The sequence below is a fragment of the Nestor notabilis genome, unplaced genomic scaffold (genome assembly GCF_000696875.1).
Source record: "Nestor notabilis isolate BGI_N333 unplaced genomic scaffold, ASM69687v1 scaffold34325, whole genome shotgun sequence".
Lineage (NCBI taxonomy): Eukaryota > Metazoa > Chordata > Aves > Psittaciformes > Psittacidae > Nestor > Nestor notabilis.
In genome coordinates this window covers 974-18611 of record NW_009931175.1, presented here as the reverse complement: position 1 = coordinate 18611, position 17638 = coordinate 974, and the positions used below count along the sequence as shown (strand labels likewise).

Here is a 17638-nt window from a genome sequence, read left to right as displayed (position 1 = left end):
CGGTGAGGCGCTGCCGAAGGCTGTCGGTCGCAGAAGCAGAAAGCACCCGCTCTGAAACGCGGAGCCGGGTGCTTCTGGCCTTTCCCCAGCAAAACGGAGTTGGGTTCGGGTTTATGCGTCTGTATAAACGTGTATTTTTGTACAAAGGGGCGAAATAACAGAACTCCATCACCGTATCCCCCTTGTTGTTGTAACTGTGCCTAGGCACGTAGAGGTGTTACTGAGCTTTGCAGAACGCTTCAGACACACACCCCCCACATTCCCAGTTAGAATAGAAACAGGTGAAAATGAAGACTTGAGATTTTCTGAAACTTTTGGTACCTATTAAAGCTGAAGCCCTTTAATCCTTACTTCATCAGACCCCAAACAGAATAGGAGCTGATTCAGAATTTTCTGAAACAAGGTCATTAAACTGAAATTGTCTCTTCAGCCATGACTAGTTTATGTTACAAAAAAGAAGGCTGATTTTTATGCTGTTCCCCTTTATTTTACATATCCTAAATATATTGAACAGTTTTCAGTATTTGTGTTGTCACTGACTGAAGTGACTGTGTTTTGTTAAAGGCACAGCTTTGTAGCTTTTGTGTCTGCTTGCCATAATGACATAGTTAAAAAGAAGTGGTTCTTTTGTGCTGAGTATGTTCAAGAGCAAAGTAACGTCCATTGAGACCCCAGGTACATGTCCACCCAAGCCAAGGATGTTTGTGAAGGAAGGGGCATTTCCAAGCAAAAAACATTACATGTTTGAACAAGCTTTGAAAATTTAAACTCAGAGAAATCTAGTGTGAATGATTGAATGATGGTCATGCCAAGAGGTGGCTAAAAAGAAGGGAATTAGGAGAAAAATTTGCCAGATTTTCTTGAACAAAATATGGATCAAAAAAAGAGAAGAATTTTGTAAAGTTTCTATACAAAGTTTGCAACAGAAGCGCCCAGCTTAATTGCCATTTTTTCCCTTTTAAACAAATCTTGGCTAAAGTTTGAGGTCCAAAAGAGCAGCACTCTTGTCAAGCATGAAAGTTTTAAGAAGTAGAGCTGGTGTTCCTGTGAATAAATGAGAACTTGGGAGATGCTCATCAGAACTTAAAAGCTGGAAGAAATTTAAGCAACATCATCTGGATGGAAGGATTTTCACAAAATATATTACAAAATCTTAGGCAGGTTGAGAAGTCCAGGGCTTGTCTGGAAGTGCAGGACGGTAACACAGCTAGAGCTGCCTTGCTGTTTCAATCCAGGGTCAGAGCTAACTCAAACATCTTATATTGTGTTGCCATATGCTAATGCATATAACACGGTCTTTTAGTATGTTGTACATGACACAGATTTGTTCTACTAGAGACACTTAGAAGTGACACCTTCCAGCCTGCAGCAGAGAGTACAAAGAGAATAGGAAATTTTGAATAATCAATGTTTCCTTCTTTTGTGTTGCTTTTGTAAACACTAATAAACAAATTAGGAAAGGAATGATATAAAACATACCTGGGAGGAATGAAAGCTTGTAGTACTTTTAACAAACATAAAATAGCAGTCTCTTTGTCCAAGCACAAGACTAACAGTTAAGAGATCATGAGTTCTAGTTTTAACTCTCAGAAACTTACTGCAAGGCATCAAGTTAAATCACCTTGGTTTGCTTTGACTCAAATCTTCCCCTAGTAGTTGGAGCTGGAAAGGCCAAAACCATTCATGTTTATAAACCATTGGTGATCGTTAGTCCTGAGGTGCTGTGGCACTGTCTGTCATGGTTGTATTGATACTGCTCACAAGTTTGATGTGGGTGCCATGAGAGATATTGATGTCCTATATTTGTGTGTCACTAGAGTTTTAAAACAATTCTTTCCCCCTCTCCTTTTTGTAGCATTACTCTTAACACATCACCAAAATGAGCGAAAATGAAGACCGAGGAGATCCAGCAGACATGGGTGATTTAACAGGAGGTGTAGAATATGAGGATGATTTTGAAAAAGACCTTGAATGGCTAAATAATGAAGAAGAGGAAAAAGAAGAAGAAGGAGAAGATGAAGAAGACGAAGAAGAAGAAAACCTCGATGAAAGAGAGGTATTTGTTAAATGCATAATTATGTGTTAGTTATTTAGAATACAAAATTGAGTAATATTTGAGACAGTAAGCTCAAAATTGAATATGGTTTGAAATGTGTAGGTGCATTCACTGAATTTTGACAGAGAAAGTTATATGGATTATAGTGAAAACCAATTCAGTGAACTGGTTGGTTTGGTAATAATTGCTTTGAACCAGAAAATTCAGTATTCCTTGAAAAGAATATGCTTATTTAAAAAATACTTTCGGGTTCCTTTTAGTGTTTGTGCAGCACACATTCTGTTTTTGTGGTGTCACTGATCACTGTGCAAGCCATGCTTAGTTAAACTTTGTGCATGGAGGAACTGCGAGAGAGTTGTTAATGCCAGAGAAGCTATTCGTTATGACATGCACTATTTGACAGCCTGTTTTAGAGTTAGGGTAATTAGTACTGCTCTTCTCTCTCTCTATTTCTTTTGTCTTTCTCTGGTACTGTTCTTTGTTGGGAGAATAGTTGTTTGGTTTTTGTTTTAGAATCCTGAAAAAAACGAAGAGGATACTGAAACACAGATTGTTAAAGGTGTGGATAGCTTTGAGGACGACAATGAGGAAATGGAAGAAAATCCAGATCAGCTTTCAGAGGCAGACGTAAATGTGAAAGTGAGACCCTCCAATGAAGAAAGTTTGGAATCCAGATCTGATGTTAAACAGGGGGATCGTGTATCTGATACTGATAGTGAAAGCTCTATCCAGGAATCCAAGCTGGAAAACCAGCAGGAACTGTGTGAGGAAGAGGATGAAGAACTAAAGCGTTACATTTTGGAAAAGATTGAACAAGCCAACAAACTGCTGGAGAATCAGGCTCCTGTGGATCAGAACAGAGAACGGAAGTTAAAATTTAAGGATAAGTTGGTGGATCTTGAAGTTCCTCCTCTAGAAGATGCTGAAGTTTGTAAAACTGACTTTGCAAGAGGAGATGATGTTTCAAATAGGCTATCTCAGTTGTGTATTTCTAATGAAATGGGACAGGAAAGCACATCACTTTCACCACATGCTGACAAGGACGATGAAAAGAAGGATGGGAAAATCCTAGTGGAAAAAGGTGGGAAGTTTGAACTCTTAAGTTTACATGATATTGAAAGCCAGGGCATTTTGCCCCCAATAAGTGTTTCTTTTACTGATATTGAAACTCAACACCTGTCTTCAAAATCTTCACCCTGTAGTCCTCCGGGTGCTGCCTCTCAAATGAAAAAAGTACCTCCAGTAAGACCAGGAGCACATTCTTTTTCTCCTGGTGGAGATGACTGTGTATTTTTCCCAAAGCCTCCATCTTACCCAAAGCATCGTCCAAGTTCTGCTATCAGCGCTGCAAGAGGTCTGGGAAAACGGAAGACTCCGCAGAGGGTGCAGTCTGCAAACACGCCTGTGAGAAGCTCCACTTACTGTCTTTCTCCAAGACAAAAAGAATTGCGGAAACAGTTAGAACAAAGGAAGGAAAAACTGAAGAAAGAGGTAAAGATACAGAGGCAACAAATAGATCATAATGACCATCCTGTTCCCCTGCTTCACAGAGACCACATGTTCAGGGCATTTACTCCATTTTTCCATTATAAAAGAGGCAACAACAATAATAGTTACAAGATTATTACTGTTATTATTGTTGCTGTTATTGTTACTATTCTCTGGAGTTTGTAAAAAATCTCTCAGAAGTCTTTACTTGATAAAAAGAAAAGCCCCACAGAGTGGCATAAGGTCATGTCTTGCTCACAAAAAAAATGAAGAAATTAAATATTTATTTACTATATCCTTCATAAATAGGCCGCCTTCTGCTATATTGTGCTTACTGATTTTGCTTATTGACTCTCTTTCTACCTAGATTCCATTCCAGGCCTGCTATTTACTGGGACATATCCCATGGTATCACATCTCCACAGATTACACTGCAATGCAGGAAGTTAACATTAACCACAGTAATGCAGGTGCACATTTGGGTGCTCATGAAGTATGTAATAGGCAATTATCATTTGGGAGCGTGTTCAGTCATAAAATGAGATCATCACAGGAGAATGACTGTGAGAACTATGAACAAAGAGCAGTGTGTTTAACATTTATGGAAGATACAGCTGACTTTAAAAGTGGCATGCCTTATGCTTGCATGGGATGCATGCAGGTGAAGTCACGTTGACTGATAATATAATTGGATACTTTTCTTCCTGTAACGGCTTTGCATGGGTGAGCGCTGTATTAAGTTTTTCCCAATGAGTTTGTTGCAAAGTAGGTTTTTTCCCCTTTCTCTGTTAATTGATACTACTTTTCCTTCTTGTTTGGTTTATCTGGGCACTACAGAGAGGACAAAAAGAAGAAAATATTGCCAGTAGTGAGGTTATTCTTCTTGTATCTATTAAGGGCAGTAACTTAAAAGAAAAAAAATATTTTAGAAAATAAAATCAGTGTCTTATGTATTACTGGGAAAAAAACTTGCCTTTTTAGATCTTTCTCAGCTCCTTATTCAGAAAAACATATTTAATAGAGTCAGCCTTTGACAGCTGTAACAGGAACCTCAGAAATCTTTACCAAAGATTTTAAAATCTTAGATGTTTTTCTTCACTTTGCATTATGAAAAGTATGAAATGGGAAGAGTTACTGATTGGTTTTCTTTGTACCACGAGACTGGATCTCTTGACACCATACTCTGCGTATTTAAAGTAAAAGGTAGTGTCGTAGAGGTAACGAAGGCTATTTTCCTAACAGTGTATGCTAAATCTCTTCCTTTGTTGGCTGATTTATGAAAAGGTAAGAGTGTATTACCTTGTTTCTTCATTCTTGAATGGAGTTCTTCCATTCAGTGATGGATTTCATGGACATGAATTATTTCTTGACATTAATGAAATCCATCTGCTTCATTTTGGTGGAATTTCTTTCATTTCAGTAAATTTCAAATTACAAGTTTGAAGGCTAGTGTGAAAGTTGTGTGTAGGTGGGAGGAATATCAACTATTTGCAAGAAGAACAGGTTTCTATGAGTGTTGAAATGAGTGGGGATTGTAGCTTCTGTATCAGAGAGAGTTAAAACCTGATAAAATGTCCTACCCAACTTTCTGAAGTGTTGTTCGAAAACCTTTATCCTCCTTGTAGATACTTGTAATTGGCTAAAATGGGATTAATAATAAAAAAAAAACAAACCCAACTTTTCTCAGTTTTGTAAAAATCAGTACATTTTGTAAACTTGAAAAAAGTGCTAAGCTATTAATACTTCTTAAGTAAATACATTACAATGTCATGTCCAGAAAAAAACCCATATTTGTAAGGTAGTAGTCTGTAGTCCATAGGTAATTAAATATCCTTTAGGGTTTACTGCACCCACCCATCAAGCCCGAGAGCTGCATTCATTTTCAAAATGCATCAGCTGAAATTGATTTTAAGCCAGTCAGAGCTATTGGGCAGGCTTAATTTTAAAAATCTTCACCCGTTGCTATTGAGAGATGTCTGTGAGTTGAGATGTGTCCTGGAAATGGAGGTAATCACAAAAAGTGTTAGACTGACAGTATCTGAGTGCAACATGAACCACAGAAGTGCTCAAACTCTTTTATTCCTAGAAGTAGTATCAATTATGATACAGTCTTTGATGATTCCTGTTTCATCAGTACTTTTGTGTCTCTCATGTAATTCAAATGGCTTATTTATTATGAAGGCCTTTGGAGATTGATTCTCTTAAAAACTAAGTATATTCACTCTTCATTCCATTTAAGGAAGAAGAAAAGAAAAGGGAACAAGAAGAACAGAAGAGAAGAGATAATGAGATGGTTTTTAAAGCTTGGTTACAGAAGAAGAAAGAACAAGTCCAAGAAGAAAAGCGAATTCGTCGTGCAAAGGAGCTAGAAGACTTGAACAGCAGAGTAAGATCTCCCTAAAGTAGAACTGGGATCTGTAGTGCTCTTGTTAAATAAGATTCTAAGCCTGTGTTCTTAGCTAAGTATATGAAAATATACAGTGATAGGAAATGTTTTTATTACATTGATCTTGGTGAAGAGCTAGATTGACTTGCATGTTTACGGTTGTTCTGCTTGGCAGAGTGGCTTGCATCATAGAAGCTGCATATATGAATTTCATAGCTATAAAATCACAGGAGACAGATGCTCCTTTTTATTGGGAGAACGACTTGATTGAACCCTGCAGTGAACAAGCAGCCAGAAAACCCTTTGAAGTGCATTTCTTACCTTGTTGGCAAGCAATTAATGCAGATGACTTGACCAAAACCTGAAGATGCTGTGTTCTTAAGTTCCTCTGCCTTGTTGTGATGGGCTTGAAAAGCTAAATGCAGTATTTTTATAAAACATACAGCTGTGAATGCTTGCTCATGTGTATGTTCCATGCCATTAGCATATGATTTAGTTTGCTTCTAAAGTATATTTTGTGGATGGCAGATACCAGCAGAGTTCAAAAAATTGTTATAATGTGATTATAATATAAAAGTCATTTAATGATAAGCCTGTGTGTATGTCTTTTTTTTTTTTTTTTTTTTTTTAAATAGGAGAAGAACAGGAATCCAGAAGAAGCCTTCAAGTTATGGCTTAAAAAAAAGCATCAAGAACACATGAAAGAAAAACAGTTAGAAATGTTGAGGCGCCAAGCTGAGGGAATTGCCTTTTTTCCAAGAACAGAGGAATGCAACAGAGCCTTTAAAGAGTGAGTAGGGTCATTCCTAGGGAATAGTAAGTTTTGTAGTCTGTCAGCCTAAGAACGTAGTTATTTTACAGTATATCTTTACCTCTGAAGTCCTTATTGTTTTGGTTTGGGGCTTTTTTTATGGGTATGTCCTCATAAACTTAAACCCCAGCAAAAATGCATCAATTCCTTGATATGTTGTTCAGTGTTGTGAAATTACTTGTCAGAACTTAAGCTGAAATAGTGAATTACTTCTGCTGAAAAAGGGAGATACTTCTCCCGTGCCCATCAGGCTCAGATTGAACCAGCTCATTAAACAAGCAGAAAGATAATCCAATATAATGTTTGTTTTTCCCCTCTCAAGTTCATGAGTTGAATCAGCTCAACAACAGGGGGGAGGTAAAGGTGGGTGCACAAGCTGGAGAATTGGGATGGGGAAGTGGTATTTTTAGACTGGCTCAGCCATGACACCTGTATTTATCCTACAGGACAAGGAGACTCTAGTTAAGTGGAGGCAAGTGTCCTTTGAATGGATGACATAAAACTTTCAGTTGCAACTGTCGGTATTTCTAGCCCTCTTTCTCTCTCCCCAGATGGCTAAAAAGAAAGAGAGAAGAAAAACGAGCAGAAGAACTAGCTGCTAAAGAGAGAGTGAGGCAGCTTAGACTAGAAGCCAGAAGAGCAAAACAGCTGCAGAACATCCACTGTATTAATTCAGAGCCAAAATCCTTTCGTTTCACAAATCATTACAGTTGAAAGTTTGATGTAAGCACAGTTCTTGGTGGCAATCTTTTACTTTTTATGGCTTGAGTTCTTGCTCTTCACAGCTACTTTTTGTGGTGTGTTTAAAGCTTTCAAGCAAGTTTAACAATTACCTTCACTGACAATAATTTGACTACCTATTTATTTGTAATTTTGTTGAAAAAGCCTGCTTTTATATATAACTCAGGGATTTTACTGGTTTGACCAAGTCTTAATGAGTACGAGATCTACATATGAGGGTGGCAAATACACATTCCTGTCATTAAAAGGCACTTTATACCCAACTCCACCATGAATTCCTGGATGCAGGCTATTAATGTAAAATGTTGACTTTTTGCTGGGTTAATATTGCTGTTTGCTGCTGCTTGTGATGAAGACTATACAAAGTGTTATGTTGTTGGAAAATGCTGCTTCTTGTACCACTTTCTATTGAGCTGTTGACCAGTTAATTCTGGCTAGACTGGAGGACTGTTTTATTTTAGTTTAGGGAAAGTGGCCATTGAAGGCTAACGCATCTGTGACTGTGCAGCAGTCTTTTGAAACTTATTTCTGAGTCATAGTTGGTAGTTTTCTATCTCTCTCATTAAATTAAGTGGTTGTGTGAATTATGACCTTTGCCAGTATCAAGGAAGCAGGATTCTTTGTACACGTGTCCATGTTTGCTAAATAAATTATAATAAATTACACCACCTTACCCAGGTCAGTTGTGAACTCTGCTCAGAGTGGTGAGGTCACTCATGAAATCATGAAGTTAATGTCATTGTTCTTCCACTTTTCCACATTTAAAGTTTTTCTGGAAGTTTTGTAACAGGCAGTAGCGTAGTAGATGGCAAAGCAAATTTGCCATGAGTATTTTTCTCTTAGCGTTCTGGAGACGAGATAGTTGCAGGCATACTGAGAGAGTATTGGCGTTTGACCAGAGGGCAGTATGTTGCGACTTTTGCTAGCACAGGTAAAGGACATGGTTGTGAAATGAAAATTTGACATGCTACTAAGAAAGGCAAGTAACAGGTGCCTTCCTCCTTCCTGTACCTTCCCCTGACACCAAGGACAAGAAATGCTTCTTGTGTCTGGCAAGTAAATGCAGAGGTAAAGTCTTCAAAGGTTCATGCTGTCTCCCTAACTGTAGTAAACTACAAAATAAGTGTTTCTTGGTTCACTACCTTAGACCAGTAGAATTAACGGTTTTACAGTTCAAGGTCATATAGTTCTTTTTATGCTGCAGAGAAAACAAGGTCAGAAATACAGCTAAATTAAATCAAAGATTGAAACTTGAAAGCAAAGAAAATTTATTGTACTTTTCTTCATGCAAACCAAAGCAAGGACAGCAACAGCAAGAACTTAACTTACATATTCTGATAATGGTATGAGATTCAAAGAAAAACTGTGTGTAACTACCATTTCAGAAACCCTGTCCCTAAACTAGACAGCTACATGAGATAGATTTCGGAATGAAACTAAGAAATTAAAATGCATATTTGCAATCCTCCTCCCTTTCCTCTTTACATCCACAACTTAAAAAGGCTTCCTTAGATTTAGCAGATCATCTGCTGAAACTTCTCTTAAAACCTACATCAAGATTATAAAACCATGTATGTAAAAAAAAAATACATTTTTTTACCAGTGCCTGTGCAAACTTAGTGCTTATCTTCCAACTCCCCAGCAAGCTCATGAAGACACTGGGCAAGAACTGAGTTCTAATGCTAGGTCAGGTTTCTACACTGTGTACTAAAGGAGGTATATCACTCTGTCTTTGCTGAGGATCAGCTATGTGACAGCTTCGCTCTAGAAGCTGAAATAGATGGAAAACCATTATTTTAGCTTTATGGAAACACAAAAATAACCTCACCCCACACAGGTTTCCAGAATCCATTTAAAAACAGTTACTCTTTCTCTATTACAGCTAAGAGTTCATTCAAGTTCTTTCCCCTTCTTGCCAGGGCTGTAACATTGCATATGCTCTTACTTTCAGAACTTAGAGCTATGAAGATTCATTGCACATATTCCTTTTGATTTCTAAATTTTAAAGGCTGAACACAGACTTGGGGACAGTTCATCACCTTGGCTAAGATTAAAAAAGAAAAAAAATGCATGGAGCTGTTTTCCATTGCACCTTTTTTTTTCTCCTTTAACATAATCCATCAGCACTTCATTTACCTTGGTATAGTTAGGCTTTTGTCTCCCTCTAAATAGAAATTCATTGAGATTTGCTAATAACACTATAAACCTTAAATGGTCAAGGACATCTCTATGCTCTACCAATTGGGCCAGCATAACATTTTTGGTCTTGCCTTTGTAGAAGAAGTGAAGCTTTCCAGACAAAAGTAGTGGTGGTATCCCAGAGGCTAAGGAAATACTGTCAGTCCCTAACTTCAAGAAGTAGGAAACTATGTAATTTCCAATGTTAAACCCACCAATTATGGAAAAAAGTAGGAAAAAGGGAAGTCTGCTTAACATCAACTAGTGTAATTCTTCAGAAGAGTGCATGTGCATTGCATTGGCTATGTTTTTAAAGGACTATCAGCTCTCCTTGACAGTGATTGCAACAATTGAAAGTTACATCTTCGTATCTTGTGTAAGGGTGAAACCTTCCAATACTCTTCTTTGTAGAAAGAAAGGAGGATGGAGAAGTCTCAGAAAAAGAAACTTCTGTTGATGTTTCTGCACGTGCAGCTGGATCCAGTACCCGTAGCACCTAAGGATGGAAAAATTGAGACTGAAAATATATCTATGAAGTTCAATGGGTTTTATCCCTCTCTACCAGCTAGGGAAGGTTTCTGCTCAAGAGCAGTTTTTCAATTTTTTCCAAGTTGAAAACTAAATATCCATCTTTCCAGACCCTCAATATAAAGACATTAAGTAGTGTTTATAAATTAGTAATGTTCATCAGAAATCCAAGCTATGATTTTAGTGAGAATAAAAATAATTCCGATTTCTTTCAGCAGAGCTGAGCAAAACTAGGCAAGAACAGCACAGATCACTCGGCACTGTGAGCCTCCTGCTGCTCAACCATTACTCAATTGCTTCCAGAGTAAACTCTTCGTTTAGTTTCCTATTTAAACATCAAGCTTCCTGCAATAGAACCTTATCTTGAAAGATAATCACATAGCTTCTTTCTGTGTTTCCACCCACTCTCAACAGAACTGATCTGTAGGGCAACAAACTACTGCTGAAGTGTTATGACTTACTCCTGCCTGAATTTCTTCTCCCACTCAGTTTTTAAACTCAGCTAAGTATTTTTGACTGGCTTCCTCCTGGCACACTGACTCTAAACTAATTCTGACCCACTCATTTTTAGTGCTAGGAACAGAGAAGGAAACAGTATGTGTCATTGTATTATTTATGTTGTTCTGCTTATCGTTCCAGGTTTGTTCGGTTGGTTTTGGTGTGGGGGTTTTTTTTGGGTTTGGTTTTTTTTTTGGCTTGGTTTGGTTTGGTTTTTTTTTTTAGGGAAACATCTCTATTCAGTACATTTCCTCTGTGTGTAGTTTTTAAAAAGGACAAGATACTAAGTAGTTAACACAATGCAAGATGTTTCCTTCTGGAAAGAAGACTCTGTGTTGGCAGACTGAGATGTATGAAGAATGCTTACCATTTCAGCCATTTTCTCAGCAGGGGTACTGCAGAACTCCACAGCTGTTGAAGTCTTTTTTGGGCTGTTAGTGCCAACATTTCCAAGAAGATGCGAGCTTACAGCTTTGGCTAGTTTACAATTCACAGCCGCTAGCTCTGTTGTAGTGTAAGGCTGGGCACTAGGATAGTATGTCTGTTGTCTCCCCCACTGAAGAGAAACCATCAGTTCCTCCAGCAGCCTGTGCAGAAAGGAAGAAAGCACTATTAGTGGGATTTATATTATGAGCTCTATATTATGAGCAACAGCATACAGTGGAATCGTCCCTTCCCAAGACTTACTGCACAAGCTAAATGTTAACTGAAACATGGAAAAAAAATTGTTTAAAAACTAGACTATTCTCCAAGGCAAGGCCTCACCAACACAGTATTTTAATATAAGTAAAACTTGACAACTAGCAGGATAAGCACGAAAAAAGTCCACATGGGTAGAAGAACCTGTATGTTTTAGAAGGAGACAGAGAAGACTTGAAGGCAAGTGATTAACTAGGATTAAATAACAGTAAGTGATTAACTAGAGAAATCCTGAGGACATAAAGGATGTCAGCTCTAGAGTATATTACCCCTAAGACCTCACACCTCCAGGCAATGAAGAAAGAATGAATGCTACATTGGCTCTTTCAGCTCTGAGGCTGAAAAGTGACAGTACTCTCAATCAGTGTAATTAATTTTTGTTGAGTATCACTAAAACAGTGGAAAATGGTGAGTCTTCTCTGGTCTATAATGAACTGACAGAAATGAAGTTTGCATAGAGGTACTCTGGATTAGGAAAATCATACTTCTGTGTATCAATCATCTCTTGACGGAACTGATCACGTTCATTCAGCAAGTCCTGGATTGCACTTTGTGCATCCCTGGTTTGACGCTGAAGAATTGCTCTGGTATTGGTTAGCTCATCAGCCATAACCCTGCAAAACAAATCTCCAATCAGTAGTGTAAGTGAGCAGTTTGAAATTCACCTTTATTCTACTACAGACTGCAATTTGTTAGCTCAAGCTAAGGAATAAGCTGCTGTTCTCACTTTCCCACACAGAGCCTCTATCAACCTAATTACAAAGAACACGTATTAAGATTAATTTATGTTCAGCCACAGTCAACACAAGTGCAAGATTATATTTTGATTTGCTGAGTTTAAACAATTCTATGTCACTTAATATAAATCTAGTAACAGACATTTCAAAATACCTTGGGTAAGTGAACAGTTATATTTAAAAATGTAAATACATTTTGTTTTATTAACACAGTTCTCACAAGTATGCTGTAATCTCATCTTTCCGTACTTCTCTCTGAAGATGACATGTATGGCTAAAGACTGTATTCATTCACCTCTTTGCCTTTCTCAGGGGCAATAACTAGACATTACATAGAATCATAGAATAGTTAGGGTTGGAAAGGACCTTAAGATCATCTAGTTCCAACCCCCCCCCACCATGAGCAGGGACACCTTGTACTAAACCATGTCTCTCAAGACTCCATCCAACCTGGCCTTGAACGCTGCCAGGCATGAAGCATTCACAACTTCTTTGAGCAACCCATTCCAGTGCCTCACCACCCTCACAGTAAAGAACTTCTTCCTTACATCTAACCTAAACTTCCCCTGCTTAAGTTTGAAGCCGTTACCCCATGTCCTACCACTACAGTCCCTGATGAAGAGTCCCTCTCCAGCATCCTTGTAGGCTCCCTTCAGATACCGGAAGGCTGCTCTGAGGTCTTCACGCAGCCTTCTCTTGTGCCAGACACAAGCGTTTAAGAGCTACAAATGAGACAACTGTTGACACATTTTGCTATGCCATGAGCCTCAGTACTGACCCCTCAAGCAGGTATTTCAAATGCCTACTGATACTGCAAATGCAAAAACCAATGACATTTAAACCATAGCCAGTTAGAAATCTGAGATCGCAACAAACTGTAACGTTACAGTATTGGAGGGTGTTACTCCAAGCACATCACCAGGAACTTTACACTCCTGATCTCAGAACTCCTATCAGTGCTAAAGAAACAAGTTAAGTTGCCTAGCCAGGACAGTCACAAGTATTTACCATTCACTCAATATGCTGAAACTTCTTAAGACTAGCAAATTAAAGGGAAGAGACTATATTGTATTACCATTTCCTTCAAGCAGTAAGGTCTTTTGTAATATGCATTAAGCATCATGATTAAAATTTAGTCAGTTATAGCCGAGTACGGTAGAAGATTAAAAATCCTAGAACACTATTTACAGATCTGGTAAGACAACTATGCTGGGCAAGTTAAAAGTCATCCTTTTTCAAATGACATTTTTGCATTCAGACTAGCTTTTATGGTTACAGAAGCAATAGCAGGTTTTTTAGCAGTATCACAACAAGGGTTTAACAAAGAGATCCCCTGTCCTGGGTTCAGCTGTAACAGTTATTTTTCTCCTTCTTAGTAGCTGGTGCAGTGCTGTGTTTTCAACTTTAGTCTGAGAACAACGCTGATAACACACCGACATTTTTAGTTGTTGCTAAGTAGTGCTTACCCCCATCATGGACTTTTCAGTCTCATGCTCTGCCAGTGAGGAGAGGTGCAAGAAGCCAGGAGGAAGCAGAGACAGGACACCTGACCCAAACTGGCCAAAGGGGTATTCCATACCACAGCACGTCATGCCCAGTATAGAAACTGGGGGGAGTTACCCGGAAGGCCCAGATTGCTGCTCGGGTTGGGCTGGGTGTCGGTCGGTGGGTGGTGAGGAATTGTATTGTGCATCACTTGAGCTTATTGGTTTCTTTTCCTTTTCCCCTTTTATATTCTCTCCCCTTATTATTTCCTTTATCATTATTATTAGCAGCATTATACCATATTTATCTCAGCCTGTGGGGTTTCATTCTTTTGATTCTCTTCTCCATCCGACCTGGCAGGGAAAGGGGGGGTGTAAGCGAGTGGCTGCGTGGTACTGAATTACCAGCTGGGTCTAAACCACAACAGGGGTGGGGATGAAAATCAAGCTAACTGCCTTTAGAACAAGTCAAGACAGCTGTCCTGGAAGAAATGTTTAAACCCTAAACTGCACATAGTCTATCAGAATTAAGAACTTCTCTTGATATGTTAAGAACTGTAGTTTTTAGGAGGTTTAAGATCTACTGTACTACCTTTGTAAATCTGAGTAGTTCTGTTTTTCAAGGAGCTTACTTTCTTTGTACCTTTTCAGTAAACTCAAATTGCATAGTAGATGTCAGTACAGCTGCCGTCGCTGTTGTCTACGTACATAAGCACATTGCCAGGCATTGCGATGGGTGTACACAATAAAAGACTGAAGGAGAATGCATTGTAACAGCTCTGTAAGAAGGAATACCTGCTTGCTAGGAATTTGCTTCTCCACACATCACATTGGATAGACATGCGCTCTAGTTGTTCAGACAGCTGAGACATATTCCGGCCCAGGACTTCATTTTCTAGGATTAGCTGATTTTTCTCACGAGCCATCCGTTCAAAGTGGTACTGCAGATCATCCCCAACAGAAGCAACTAGTAATTTCTTCAGCTCCCGATTCACCTAGAATTAGACCAGACTGCCTTGTAATTATCAATATAGAATGAAACGCTTCCTACATCCAGAAAGCAATGCAAGTTATTGCAAACTGCTAACAATAAATTGCCTTTCCCTTTCCCAAATATCATGCATCTAATGCAGGATATATTAAGCCTCAGAATCCACTCTAGTGAGCATAAACATCTGAGACTAATGCATGTCTAATACACTCTTATTTAAATACTAACAGAGGCCAGAAAGAAAGAATGAAAGCCTGCTACAAGAAACAAAAAGTTTCAGTAGTAGTCAAGTCCTGAATCAACAAGGTAACAAAGGATTAGACAAGACATCCACAGATGGATATTGTGTAGAAAATTATAGTCACCCCTCCTTACAGCGTATTTTTCACTTAGCAGTTGAGTTCAGAAGCTAAATCTTTCCTCATAGAGGATCCATTTCCCTGCAGCCATCTAATGCGTTTCTCAGCTTCAAGACTTTCTTTCATGGGTTGTCAGAGAAGCAGCACTGGATTACTTAGATATACTTCTACTCTGTATCTTAGCTCGTAGTTCAAGAGGGAAACTATTTGTCTCAAGGCAGCTCTTTGGTCACATTCACAAACCATTTATATAAACCAAAGCAGCTCAGCTGTGTGAGAGAAAACACCTTTTGTTTCTTACCTCTGTCTGTACACGCAGCTGATTAGAGAGACCTTCTTTATCCTGTAACAACCGCTTTTCTGAATTCTTTAGCTTTTCAATTGCATTTTTCAGTTCTAGCTGTTCTTTCTTGGGATCTGCAGCTCCATCTGACTGATGGAACGTGTCTCCTTTATGTCCCTCTGATTTAGCCACCTTAGCATTTTTAGTTGGAACAACATGGGTGATAGCTGCTTTGGGGACTAATATACGAACAGCTTCAATCTCCACTGATTTATCAACAGGCACTTTCCCCAGCTGCAGAACTCCAGGACTCAGAGAAGAAACTGTCTTTTTTTGTGGACTGTGGTGGCTGTGATGGCTTATAGTGTTGGCTCCAGCAACTACTTCCACCGATCCAGCTGCCTGCTCAGTTTCCATGCCATCTCCAGGTCCTCGAATGGGTGATGAGGCATCATCAACTAAGATTTAGAAACAGCAGAGGGAAAGTTTACCACCTTTCACTTTCTTATAGTCTCACTGTAAATCTTCACTTAATTTCTGTACTTCAAAGTTCTGAGTTACTGGCTGGGCTTAAACCACAACACAAAGTTACAGATTCTAATTGCACACTGCCTGCGTAAAAGACTCCTTTGCAGCAGCAATTATGAAGCACAAGTTAGAAAGGTCCTAACTCAAGTGTGTATTGCTCATTGATACTAACAGGACAAGACACAAACATTGATCTGAACTGTATAATCATAATTTCCTGCTGCCACACAAGATTAAATGCAGACATGAAAAAGAGCTAGTATGGAGCTTGACGGTATCACTCATAGGCTGAAAGGAAATCAGAGCAGTCTCATTTTAAAAGTAAGAAATGAAAAGCAGCCATTAGCTACATAGCTACTAACACCTTAGTAAGTTTAGCAGATTGTTAAGGTACCGTGTGTTTTAGTTGTCCAGGTGCAGGTTTAAGAAAAGCCAACAAGCCAGTTCTGCTTCATTTCTAATCAACAGACCCCAGTATTCCCAGCAATGCTGCATTCTGTTCAGAATCCCCCACTATGCATGATAACATTTACTGATACTCATTTTATTTAAGTTCACTAAATTTTCAGCTGGATGAAGTATTGCTGCACAGCTACCTCACAGTGGGAGAAAACAAAAAGGTATTGGAGCACATTCTTAGCTACACATGCTGCTTTTTTCCTCATACTGCCAGCAGCAATGTAAGCCTGCCTCCTCTATCCAAATAATGAATTTCAAAAATGCAGTACTAACACCATTATACTGCCCAACTTTCAAGTTGACCGAATAGGACCAACAAGTTCTAAATACTCAAGGACTGACAGACAAGTGTACTTGCAGATAACAGACCAGTGACAAACCACCGGCAATACAAAGCTGGATTAGAAAACTACATTCAATTCACTGTTACATCCAGGCAACACTGATTTTCACTGCAATAGCGCAGTCACATAACTACTTCCTAAAAGCTACATTAAAGGACTTAGTTAAAAGAATAGAGCCTGGCATACAGTCTAACTCTGGTCTTAAGACTTCAAGTTAAAGTACTTTTAATCCTGTCTGCTCAGATATCATGTGAACCACCTACCTTTTTCTAGAGATGCCATTTTCTCTTTAGCAGTCAGCTCTTCTTAACTTGTATCTGAGGAAGAAAAGAGGAGTGGGGCAAAAAAAAAAAATCTTCAGTAAGGTAGCACTGACAGTTAATCTTGAATTACCTTATTTTCTTGTACAACCTCTGAACTCCAGTTCAGTAGCATAGCTAAAAAGATCACACCAAAACAAAAGAAAAAAACCCAAACCAAACCCACAAAACCCAACTTTATAAAAACCATGCCAAGTCTCAAAGGACTGTGAGACTTCTGGCACTTGTTTCTTTTTTTTCCACTAAGACCTGGACTTCAACTCCTGCCTCCTGCTCTTCATCCAGTTCCAGTTTCCATTTCTCAGACTTCTCTTTCTGGTCTCCACCATCTTACCCTTTAAAGCCCTGTAATGCCTCCAGAGTACAACTGCATGACCTCACAGATAACCCAAGATCATCACAGAACCAGGAGAAAGGGAAATGAAAGGGAAATCCCAAGCAGACCAAGAGGTGAGGAAGAAATGATGGCACCTGCACAAATGCTTTAGTCCCGCTTGCTAATACAACTTTTTTAGTAGAGCCAATTCCCAGCCAAAGCAGGAGTCACTGCCCTGAGTGGCTGCACATGCTTAATTTAACCTAACAGTAAAACTTTACTCCCAGTTCGGCACAAACTGCCATCCTGGCCATTTTCTCCCTTATGCCCCATTGCCTCCTTCATCCACATGCCCATCCACTCTCAATTCTCCAGGTCACTCATTCTCCTTTTCCACAGTCTGTTGCTAACTATATTAGTTTGAGATAGATA

At 38.9% G+C, this 17638-nt stretch overlaps 2 protein-coding genes across 3 annotated transcripts; one reads left to right on the top strand and one right to left on the bottom strand.

The window, feature by feature from the left end:
- The first annotated feature begins 1879 nt into the window (after positions 1–1879).
- On the top strand, positions 1880–7455 carry CCDC181 (coiled-coil domain containing 181). 2 transcript variants are annotated; one of them, XM_010015764.1, is made up of 6 exons: positions 1880–2056; positions 2633–3298; positions 3359–3547; positions 5784–5930; positions 6566–6720; positions 7293–7455. In XM_010015764.1, exons 1-6 carry the CDS (start codon positions 1880–1882, stop codon positions 7453–7455), a joined length of 1497 nt encoding a protein of 498 aa, XP_010014066.1. The 2 variants fall into 2 exon arrangements, with proteins under 2 accessions (XP_010014066.1, XP_010014065.1); XM_010015763.1 differs by having other exon boundaries at positions 2633–3547.
- Positions 7456–9776: 2321 nt separating this feature from the next.
- BLZF1 (basic leucine zipper nuclear factor 1) lies at positions 9777–16874 on the bottom strand. The gene is made up of 6 exons (XM_010015762.1): positions 16834–16874; positions 15258–15697; positions 14402–14601; positions 11871–11999; positions 11054–11273; positions 9777–10156 (listed from the first exon to the last, which is right to left on the bottom strand). Exons 1-6 carry the CDS (start codon positions 16850–16852, stop codon positions 9971–9973), a joined length of 1194 nt encoding a protein of 397 aa, XP_010014064.1. The 5' UTR covers positions 16853–16874; the 3' UTR covers positions 9777–9970.
- Positions 16875–17638: the final 764 nt, after the last annotated feature.

What these genes read in the sequence shown, in the direction of transcription:
- CCDC181 (XM_010015763.1), top strand. Translation starts at nt 1,880, where the DNA reads ATGAGCGAAAATGAAGACCGAGGAGATCCAGCAGACATGGGTGATTTA. An exon ending in AGGAAAAACTGAAGAAAGAG is followed by an intron (nt 3,548 to 5,783) that starts GTAAAGATACAG and finishes ATTCCATTTAAG; the next exon opens with GAAGAAGAAAAGAAAAGGGA. An exon ending in TGCAACAGAGCCTTTAAAGA is followed by an intron (nt 6,721 to 7,292) that starts GTGAGTAGGGTC and finishes CTCTCTCCCCAG; the next exon opens with ATGGCTAAAAAGAAAGAGAG.
- BLZF1 (XM_010015762.1), bottom strand. An exon ending in AGCAAATTCCTAGCAAGCAG is followed by an intron (nt 12,000 to 14,401) that starts GTATTCCTTCTT and finishes TTTGTTTTGCAG; the next exon opens with GGTTATGGCTGATGAGCTAA. An exon ending in GAGATGATTGATACACAGAA is followed by an intron (nt 11,274 to 11,870) that starts GTATGATTTTCC and finishes CTTTCTGCACAG; the next exon opens with GCTGCTGGAGGAACTGATGG.